The sequence below is a fragment of the Ascaphus truei genome, unplaced genomic scaffold (genome assembly GCF_040206685.1).
Source record: "Ascaphus truei isolate aAscTru1 unplaced genomic scaffold, aAscTru1.hap1 HAP1_SCAFFOLD_3315, whole genome shotgun sequence".
NCBI lineage: Eukaryota > Metazoa > Chordata > Amphibia > Anura > Ascaphidae > Ascaphus > Ascaphus truei.
Window position 1 is genome coordinate 5,491 of NW_027456307.1, and position 11,388 is coordinate 16,878.

General features: G+C 50.2%; 1 protein-coding gene across 1 annotated transcript; it reads right to left on the reverse strand.

The window, feature by feature from the left end:
* Positions 1–270: 270 nt before the first annotated feature.
* On the reverse strand, positions 271–10,555 carry LOC142483520 (uncharacterized). Its single transcript, XM_075583522.1, has 5 exons — positions 10,188–10,555; positions 9,134–9,202; positions 4,873–4,926; positions 2,545–2,598; positions 271–1,665 (listed from the first exon to the last, which is right to left on the reverse strand). Exons 1-5 carry the CDS (start codon positions 10,200–10,202, stop codon positions 1,126–1,128), a joined length of 732 nt encoding a protein of 243 aa, XP_075439637.1. The 5' UTR covers positions 10,203–10,555; the 3' UTR covers positions 271–1,125.
* Positions 10,556–11,388: the final 833 nt, after the last annotated feature.

The window sequence follows — 11,388 nt, forward strand, 5'->3', positions numbered from 1 at the left end:
TGCTAATTGGTTTGTAATTAGAGAGATATTTGTAGCAGAATCCCATGTATGTTCTTTTTACACTTTTAGAAACCGTTTTGTGTAATAAAAGATATGACAGATCAGAGGGGCTTCCTGTTTGCACGTGTGTTTTGGCAGAAGTGTATATGTGACCCTATAAACCTGTCTCACACCCGGGCTTGGCAGCGTGACACTAGTGCAGGATCCTGGGGAAGAATCACTGAGCTGTTAGCAATAGATACAACGGATAGAAAAGACACTACACATAGGTTGGATTAAAGAGAATATTTTATTGAAATAATTAATCTCTTTGCTGGTAGGGGCCTGCAGCACATTGCAGAGCGATATAGTAACACGCAGAGCAATGCATTGCAGGCCCCTCCGGCAGCAAAGGGGTGAAGATCAATGCAGGGTGTATAAAGATCTCACTGATAAGTCATGCACAAAGGGCAGTTTGTTGCTGTGATCCAGAGGAAGGCGAAACATAACCCCTGCTGTGCAATGGGGGAAAAAAATTCCTTCCTGACCCCATTAAATGGCGATCGGAGGGTCCCTGGATCACTGCGCAGTGAGATCAGATGGAGCAGCACAGATCAGCGTTATTATACACAGGGGCACACTCAGTATATAGAGATGCGGATGATGGGGCCCTTGTGCCCCTGTGTATAACTCACCTGCTCCCCCATCCCCCTGCATATCTATCCCATTCACCCCCTTTCCTCCCGCATATCTCGCAGGGCCGGCCGTCCATTAGACGGTCGCCTAGCGCGCAAAGGTTTTAGGGGCGCATTAATAATAATTATAATTTTTTACTCTTATTATTTTTTATTTATTTATGGGTTTTTTTAAAATTATTTTTCTTTTTTTTATCCAGTATTTTGGCGCCCTTTTATTTTTATTATGCGTCGCGCTGGGTTGCGGTCGTAGCCCCGATAGCTACGCCACTGTTTATTTTATTATTTTATTTATCTTATTATTATTTTTATACAACTGGGGCGCAAATTTTAAGTTTCACCTAGGGCGCATGAAACCCGTGCACCGGCCCTGCTCCTAGTTCTCTCACCCTCTCATGCCCAATATTCCTATCTCCCTCTAGTACCTGTCCCTCCCGCAGCCTTCCTGATCTTATCTGCCTCTCCTGCTGTTAAACCAACTTCTCAGGGCCCCTAGAATACCCCTGTTTCTATGCCCTGGCCCCTCTGCTACCTGCCCCCGGGATCTTCTCCCGAACCTGTGAAAGGGGAAGCAGCACATCCCTCCACACCTCTCGTATTCCCCTTCGTTGTTGTCCACCTCGTCACCCCACTTGTCGTCCGCCTTGAAGTCCGTCTCGCTTTCCGTCTCGCTGTCCACCTCGCTGTCCGCCTCGCTGTCCGCCTCGCTGTGTGCCTCGCTGTCCATCTCGCTGTCTGCCTCGCTGTCCATCTCGCTGTCCGCCTCACTGTCCGCCTCGCTGTCTGCCTCGCTGTCAGCTTCGCTGTCCGTCTCGCTGTCTGCCTCATAGCCCGTCTCGTAGCCCGCCTCGTTGCCCGCCTTGCAGCCCGCCTCGTAGCCCGCCTCGTTGTCCGCCTCATCGTCTGCCTCGTCGTCTGACTCGTCGTCCGCCTCGTCGTCCGCATCATCGTCCTCTAGGACAAAGGGCACCACCTTTGTGCGTCCGCTGACCTGCAGGAGACATGAAGTGTTTGTAACCAGGGACAGTGATACTCTGTATCGCAAGAGTTCCTGTGACACTTATACCCCCTCCCCAATACCCAATTATACCGCCCTCCACAGGGCCAGTACCTGTTATACGCACCTCCCCAGGCCCAGTACCCAGTTATACACCCCTCCCCAGGCCCAGTACCGTTTTACCCACCTCACCAGGCCCAGTACCCAGTTATACACCCCTCCCAAGGCCCAGTACCCGTTATACCCTACACCCCTACCCAGGCCCAGTACCCGTTATACCCACCTCACCAGGCCCAGTACTCAGTTATACACCCCTCCCCAGGCCCAGTACCCGTAATACCCACCTCACTAGGCCCAGTACCCATTATATACCCCTCCCCAGAACTCCGTTATATGCCCCTCCCCAGGATCCTTTACACAGACCCTCCCAGACGCAGGACCCCCTACGGTGGAGGTGTAATGCCACATGGGTAGTGGAAGGTTTCTCAGAGAAGGTGTCCATGTGTCACAGCTGTATCATCACCTTGGATGAGAAGTCTCCCTACTCTCTGCCTTTCCTATCTCTCTCCAGTCAGTCTCTCTCTCCACCTTTAATCTTATCTCTTTTATTTATCTCTGTCCCTCCTTACTTTTGTTTCTATGGTTTTCTCCACCCCCCCATGTAATAGGGGCACAAACCTCAGATTTGGGGAACACTCCCATCCCATGAGACCCGAGGAAACAGGGACGCACTAACCTTCATTAAAACATCTCCAGCAGGTTCTGTATTATTACACTGTAAAGTGTTGCAGACTTTTCCATAAATAGTGTCCTGTACAACAGCTAATAGCACAGTGTGTGCGACAGATTCACAGCTCCGCCATTCCCATTTACCTCTAAAGCGCGGTTTCTTGATTCTTCCTCGTCGCTGTCCTCCTCCTCCCATGCCTGTGATACAGAGGATAGTAATGTGATCACATGTATTCCTCACTCCTATACATGTCCTGGTGCTGTATGGGGGGTTTGACGGTTAAGCCAATTGTCCACAGCACTCAAACAGTAATAATCTTCACAACCCAACGTTGCTTCGCAATGTTAGCAACGCTTCATAGTAATAGACTCCTTCACGGCCCGTTCCCCGACAGGGGGGATAGCCGGGACAGGTGTCCCGAGCCAGGTGTCTGTGGGGGGCCCGGCCGGCGCTGCAAGCTGGGTCTCTAGCCTGTCCAGCTGCCAGTACTCTCGTGGCCAGGTCCCGGATCTCCCTCTGCTGTAGGCCTCTTCTTTCTGTCCCACGCCGAGCTTCCAATGCCGGCGCACCTCTCTGATGTCAGCGTGCCGGAAGTAAGCTTGGCCCAGTTTCCCGCGTGCGCCAGCGTTAAAAGCACATGGGACAGAGAGACCTGCAGCTGCGGGGAGAGCCGGGGCCCGCAGAGAAGACCTGCAGAACTTGCAGGACCAGCCGGGGCCCCTGGAAGGGGGGGGAGAAGGGAGGGAAGGGGGTGAGAAGGGTGAGGAGGGGGGATAAAGGGGGGGGGAGGAGGGGAGGGGAAGAAAGGGGGGGAGGGGGGAAGGAGGGGGCTTTGAAGATGTGCTGCTCAGGGGTTTGGTGCTCTTGCGTCGGGCAAAGTGATGTCTTGAGGTGTACGGCAGGGGAGGTGAACGGGAGGGGCGGCGAACGGGAGGGGGGGTGAGGTGGAGAATGGGTGGGGGGTTGAGGCGGCGAACGGGAGGGGGGGTGAGGTGGCAAACGGGAGGGGGGGTGAGGCGGTGAACGGGAGGGGGGGTGAGGCGGTGAATAGGAGGGGGGGTGAGGCGGCAAACGGAAGGGGGGGTGAGGCGGTGAACGGGAGGGGGGGTGAGGCGGTGAACAGGAGGGGGGGTGAGGCGGTGAACGGAAGGGATGTTGAAGGGGAGGCGGGGTGAGGCGGTGAACGGGAGGTGTGTCCGCGGTAGGGTTGACGGGGAGGGGTGGTGATGCGTGTGTGGTGGCAGGGTAGATGACCGAGTGCGTCTGCAGTTCCGAGAGGGCGTGCGTCGTGTGAGTAACAGAGGTTGGTGTGTGGGAGGCGCGGTGAAGGTGAGCTGGGTCGACATTAGGGTGTGCGGGCCATAGAGGGTGGCGGAATGGCATTGCTGAGGTGAGGGGAGGTGTGGGTAAGCGGTGAACGTGAGGGGTGCTGGCAGACTACAGAGGAGTGCGTGCGGTACCGAGAGGGCGTGCGTCGTGTGAGTACCAGAGGTTGTGGGGTGGCAGGCGCATTGAACGTGATATGTTCCAGGATCCACAGTAAGGTGTGAGGGACAGAGAGGGTGCCGGCGTGGCATTGGGGATGTGGTACAGAGGAGTGTGTGCGGTCCAGAGAGGGTGTGCGTGTTCGCAAGTGGTGAGGGAGGGAGTGAAGACGCGCTGATCGTGAGGTGTGGGGCCACGTTAGAGAGTACGGTGTGTGGTCCCGAGCGGCATACAAATTGGGTTGAGGTGGTGGTGAGGCGGTGAACAGAGGTGTCCGAAGAGGCGTGCTACCGTGCGGTGTTGGGTGCCGGGGGTGAGTGTTGTGTGAGGGTGGGGTGCAAATGCATAAAATGGCATATAGTTTGTTTCTAAGAAGACACTGTACCTGAGTATTCGGCAGGGGATGAGCAGTGGGGTTATTTTATTTTCTGATGTGAGAGCAAGCAGTGAGGCGTCAAAATGGCTCCCAAAGCTCAGTGAATCTTGGGAGAGTGTGGCAGTGGTGTAGGTGTGGTGAGCGAAGGCAGCAGGCCAATGAGAGGTGTGCGGGGGCGGGGGTGCCGAGGGACCAATCAGATTGGCCTGAGGCTGAGTGACGGACCAACGGACCAATCTGATTGCCCATAAGCACTGCTAACATACAACGTTTTCAAAAAAATATATATAGATATGTTTGTATCTCACTCTCGCGCTCTCTTGCTCTTGCTCTATCACACACACACACACACACACACACACACACACACACACACACACACACACACACACACACACACACACACACACACACACACACACACACACACACACACACACACACACACACACACCTTTTTTAGGACTCTAGCACTGTAGCACTGAGAGTCTTCGCAAACACATAGAGATACAGCGAGACATGAAGGGACACAAGATACACTCAAAAGGAACATGAAAAATGACACACACCGTGTATGCGGCAGATTCACAGCTCCGCCATTCCTATTTACCTGTGAAGCGCTGTTTCTTGCTTCTTCCTCGTCGCTGTCCTCCTCCTTCCATGCCTGTGATACAGAGGATAGTAATGTGATCACATGTATTCCTCCCTCCTATACAGTACATGTCCTGGTGCTGTATGGGGGTTTTGACGGTTAAGACAATTGTCCACAGCACACAAACAGTAATAATTTTCACAACCCAACGTTGCTTCTCAATGTTAGCAACGCTTCGGAGTAATAGACTCCTGCAAGGCCCGTTCCCCGACAGGGGGGGATAGCCGGGACAGGTGTCCCGGTCCAGGTGTCTGTGGGAGGGCCCGGCCGGTGCTGCAAGCTGGGCCTAACCTCTAGCCTGGCCGTCTGCCAGTCCTCTCGTGGCCGGGTCCCGGATCTCCCTCTGCTGCAGGCCTCTTCTTTCTGTCCCACGCCAAGCTTCCAATGCCGGCGCACATCTCTGATGTCAGCGTGCCGGAAGTAAGCTTGGCCCAGTTTCTCGTGTGCGCCAGCGTTAAAAGCACATGGGACGGAGAGACTTGCAGCTGCAGGGAGAGCCGGGGCCCACAGAGAAGACCTGCAGAACTTGCAGGGCCGGCCGGGGCCCCTGCAGACACCGGGCCAGGCCGAACCATCCACAACGTAAGTCTGTTTTTTTTTTAAAGTATTGGGGGGGGGGGGGGGGGAGTGGGTGTTGTTTTTATATGCATGGGGGGGGGGGGGTTATATGTATTGGTGTCTTTTAAATATGCATTGGGCTATTTTTTCTATGCATTGGTTTCTTTTTTTTATTTGCACTGGGGTTTGTTTATATGCACTGGGGTTTGTTTATATGCATTGGGGTTTGTTTATTTGCACTGGGGTTTGTTTATATGCACTGGGGTTTGTTTATATGCATTGGGGTTTGTTTATATGCACTGGGGTTTGTTTATATGCACTGGGGTTTGTTTATATCGATTGGGGTTTATTTATATGCATTGGGGTTTGTTTATATCGATTGGGGTTTGTTTATACGCATTGTTTTTTTTAAAATGTATTGAGTTTATTTTATAAGCATTGTTTTTTTTGTACACCGAGAGGGTGCATGTGTAGTGAGAATGAGAGGGAGCATATGTCTGTATATAACCATTAATGTGTGTATCTGAGTGAGTGTATGTTACTGTCTGATAGTTTCTATGTTTGTAAAGCATAATGAGAAGTGTGATTGTGTGTGCGCGTATGCAGTGGTTGACAAATCACCAAAAAATCTACTCGCCACCTAGTACCAAATGTGTGCTGCTTGGGCCAATATTTACTCGCCCGGGGGTTAAATCCACTCGCCCGGGGCGAGCAAATGTATAGGTTTGTCGAACACTGCGCGTATGTATATATATATATATATATATATATATATATATATATATATATATATATATATATATATAATAGTGTGTGTCTGTGCTTCTACAAGAGTATCAATCTGTGTGTATTTTAGTGGGTGTGTGTGAATATAACTGATTGTGCGTTTGTATTTTAGGAGCAGGAACCTGTTGGTACTCCGTTCCTGCAGTTTTTTAGGAGCAGGAACATGTGTGTGTGTATACTGTAGGTGTGAATATATATATATATAGGAACGAAACTCTGTGCCGCTATCTCTCTCTCTCTCGCTCTCTTGCTCTATCACACACACCCCTACCTACACACACACACACACACACACACACACACACACACTTTTTTTTAGGACGCTAGCACTGTAGCAGTGAGAGTCTTAGCAAACACTTAGGGGGCTATGCAATAAGCAGTGATAAATAGTGATAAGTCATTTTAAGAGCGCAAAGTGCTCTTAGAACGTAACGTTACTCCGAGCGCTATTCCCTAAGCCGCGCAAACAGGCCCTTTGCGCTCTAAAACTGACTTTTTCCTGGAAAAAAGTCCAACTTTGCTCGTACGATGAGCTGTTTGCGCTGAATCCTGCCCTTCTGCGGGATTCACTAAGCAACGCAAACTTATTGTACTTATTCTAAACACATGAAACATAAAGCTTGGTCCCCTGCAGACGCACTTACCAGAACTCCCTCCTACTGTCTCTGTACGTTCTGTATGTTACTTTTATGTCTAAAGCACTTATTCCCATGATCTGTTATTTATATTATCTGTTATTTACTTGATTACCACATGTATTACTACTGTGAAGCGCTATGTACATTAATGGCGCTATATAAATAAAGACATACAATACAATACTTGAACGTTGTGCTGAATAAAGCTCACCAGCTAAAGCAGGTGATAAAAAAAGCAGGACTCTGAAAAAATTCTTTGTTTAACTTTTTACAGGCGCAAAACCCGCGGCCGTCCCGGGGTCCCCGCGGGCCTGCGGTACCAATCTTGTGCCTACAAAAATACTAAACATTATCTCTAACTAAATACACCCCCCTAACACATACAGTACAATAATGTGCAAAATAACTATTATCCAGATATGGATAATAGATTATTTGCTCATTATTAAATACTACATTAGCATACCTAAATAAAGTAAATAAAAACAGTAGCCAGCTAATCCAATGAATACAAGCAGTAATAACATCAACAATGAATTAATTAAACCATTTAACCAGAACGCAAACCCATTGAGCTTAGTGCAAAGCCCCCATAGAGATACAGCGAGACATGAAGAGACACAAGATACACTCAAAAGGAACAAGAAAAGTGACAGATCTAGTATAACAAGAGACAGACATACGCAGGGTTAATAAGAAAAGAGACAGTCGGATGCTCACAGAGAAATGATCAGATAGATAACCTGTTTCGGTGACAGAATCAGGACAAGTTCCAATAAAAGCCAGACACACTCCGGGTAACAACGTTTTATTTAAACACCTGGAATCTTGACCCCTCCGCCTGTAGTTTGGGAAAGGCTGAGGTTTTGGTATCTAAGTGTGTGGGGTTCTCTGTGTCTGGAGAGACCCCTAAATGTTCTCTCTGTGTCTAGGGAGACCCCTAAATGTTCTCTCTGTGTCTGGAGAGACCCCTAAATATTCTCTCTGTATCTGGAGAGACCCCTAAATGTTCTCTCTTTATCTGGAGAGACCCCTAAATGTTCTCTCTGTATCTGGAGAGACCCCTAAATGTTCTCTCTGTATCTGGAGAGACCCCTAAATGTTCTCTCTGTGTCTGGGGAGACCCCTAAATGTTCTCTCTGTGTCTGGTGAGATCCCTAAATGTTCTCTCTGTGTCTGGGGAGACCCCTAAATGTTCTCTCTGTGTCTAGTGAGACCCCTAAATGTTCTCTCTGTGTCTTGGTGACCACTAAATGTTCTCTCTGTGTCTGGTGAGACCCCTAAATGTTCTCTCTGTGTCTGGGTGACCCCTAAATATTCCCCAGTGTAACTTGCTTCAAAATAACCCAGAAAAGTAGCATTGAGCCTTCGGTGACCGGGCGCTATGACCAGAGGGACTAGGCTCTCCCTTACCTGTGAGTGTGGACTATGTCCCCACTGGCCTCTCCCTCCCCCCTCCCCTGGCAGTGAGGGTGACACGGCCGGGGGAAGAACCAGGGAGGTTAGAATTAGACAGAGGCGCGGGGTCAGCCTACGCCCTGCCATGAGAGTCCCGCCCACTCTGCCCTTTATTGTGAATATTGGTAAATATGTTGGTTGTACGTGTTTAAAATAAAAAAAAGAATAAATAAACAATGAAAATGAATAACAGAAATAAAATAAAAGGTGGTGGGAGTGGCGAGTGGGCGCGGCTTATTAACACGTGTGCGTTCCTGGGGCCCATTCTCGCCAGACGGCCGGGTAGGGGGAGTTACGGCCATTGGATCAGGTACCTTTGGCCTTTACCCAATGAGCGAGCACTCCGGCAGGGGGTTGGCACTTATTAGGTTAATTGAAGTTTTAATAGAAAGCCGCGGCCTCGCATCGCCAGACCTCGTGTTTGTGGTTATTTATGTATTGGTTATGGTGGGGTTTGGGACGCCAAGTGTAGAAGGGAAGAGGGGGGGGGGAGGGGGGAGGGGGGTGGTCTCACAGTCTACGAGGTCATGTTTCTATTTTATCAAATGTTTCCCCAGGAAAAAATTCATTGAGTTACCTCTGGTTTTCAGGCATGTCCTGGGGGAGTTATCACAGAGACACAGAAACGTCGCTGAGTTTGGGTTAGTAACTCCCTTAACCTCTCAGCAGGTGAATTCCCCCTTGGCGCTTAACACGTTAAAAACAAGCGTTGCTATTTCTCTGCATGAAGTTGCAGGTAACTGGAAGAGTTACACAGTGACGGCTATTTCATCACTCACCTTCCTCACCCGAAACGGTATTCTTTTCGGTGTTATTTTCGGCTCCTCTTCGCATATCAATTCTTCGATCTGTATGCAGGACAATGCTTTAAGTCAGGGTTGTGCAACCTTTTCCCCCTGCTCCCCCCCCCCTCCTTACCTTGTCTCCGGCGTTCTGACGTATATATGTGATATCACTTTGCTATGGCAACGCCACATCATGTGACCTCACAGTGTCATTTGACGCCATGTTGCTGTCGCCAGAAGCCGCTGGAGACAAGGAAAGGGAGCTTACAGAGGCCTTACGCGCGATCGCCGGCATTTAATTTAAATGCTGTGGGGAATAGCGAGGGGCCTCTGTAAGCGCCAAGCCCCTCCTCCGCAAGAAAATGTTGCGCCCCTCGATTTGAGCACCCCTGCTTTAAGAGATATTCTGGGACCCTCCAACTCCTCCATTGGACCCTTCCTCATACTGACAGACCTTGCAGAGCTCAGTATTACCTGCTATGATGCCTCTCAAAATACCATGCTAACTCATTCTGAACATACGTGTCCTTTCTACATGTTACTCAGCTAGTATGACCAGGGCTACAGACAGCTTTCCAGGGGCCCAGGACTAGTTTCCACCGGGGACCCTCACCCATGGGTCAGCGACCTTGCGAGACATCCCCCCCAACCTGTTTTCTCTTGCACTGCCATAGACTACAACATTTCGGCCTGCTGGCCTTTCCCAGGTAAAGTGGATAAACACACTAAAGCCAGTAAAGAAAGGCCAGCAGCCGAAACATTGTAGTCTGTGGCACAATAAATGATCTTTTTTGATTCAAATCCGTGTGCCCTTTTCCATCAATCATATTGTATACATTGGACGAAATGCCGGTCTTCCCTGAGACTTAGGGGCACCGGTAAAGGTATCACTACTTATTGTTTTTTTTTGGTGTGCAGCAAATCCCCATCATTTTTGCGTTCTCTTGCGCTGCCCCAATCTCACACACCACCTTGCTCTCTCACCCCCCTTTTACACTCCCCCGTCACCCTTTCCTTCCCCAAAAGTTGTCCTTTAATCAGATCTTACCTCAGGTGTCTCCATCTCCCTTGGAAATGTTCTGCCTTTAAACTATGCGGCTCCTCTTGATCCGAACTTTCTTAGCTGACCCCTTTTAGAAATCACTCACGGGCGGTTTGGGTCCGAGGGATCTAAAAAATAAGCGACTCCAAAAAGATGTGAAATGGGGCTCTGAGGGGGAGACTTAAATAGTGGAGTGGAGGGTGTGAGGTGGCGGGTCAGTGATGTTGGTGCGTATGGGCGGGAGGCAGCAGGTGTGTGGCGGGTGTGTGAGTGAGGACAGGTGTGTGTTGAGTGCGTGCGGCAGCTGTGAGGCAGAGGCGGCCGGGTGAAAAGCAGAGGCGGGAGGGGGGAGGCGGGAAGGGGAGGAGGGGAAGTGGAGGGGGGGAAGGGGTGGAGTGGAGTGGGGGAAGTGGTGGAGTGGAGGGGGGGGAGTGGAGGGTGGAGGAGTGGAGGGGGGGAGTGGAGGGTGGAGGGGGGTGAAGTGGAGGGGGGGAGAGGAGGGTGGAGGGGGGGAGAGGAGGGTGGAGGGGGGAGTGGAGGGTGGAGGGGGGGAGTGGAGGGTGGGAGTGGATGGTGGAGGGGGGTAAAGTGGAGGGTGGAGGGGGGTAAAGTGGAGGGTGGAGGGGGGGAAAGGAGGGTGGAGGGGGGGAGTGGAGGGTGGAGGGGGGGAGTGGAGGTTGGGAGTGGAGGGGGGAGAGGGAGGGGAGGAGTGGAGGGGGTAGGGGAGGAGTGGAGGGTGGGGAATGGAGGGGGGACAGGGGAGGGTGGAGGTGGGAGTGGAGCGGGGGAGTGGAGGGACTTAAGTGGAGACTTAAATACTAGTTAATATAATCTACTTTACGAAGAAATATCTATTAAACTAAGAAATATAATCTATTATACTAAATATCTATTAAACTAATTAATATAATTATTGTACTAAGCAATATAATCTAATAAACTAAACAAAAATAATCTATTTAAAAACAATACAAGAAAAAGCTGGAGAAATACTGTAATACGTTAACCAAGCCACAGATTTGATGCCAATGAGCGTTGAACTCCTTGCAGATCCACCGTCAGCTGGTTGTGGCAGAAAGTGATGACATGCAGTAGAACCCAGGCACAGAGCGGTTCAGCTGTAACCACGGAAATCAGGTCAGAAATCAACACAATATTTTTTGAAATTTAGAATGAGAATGTTCTGTATGTCACACAGATCTGAGCC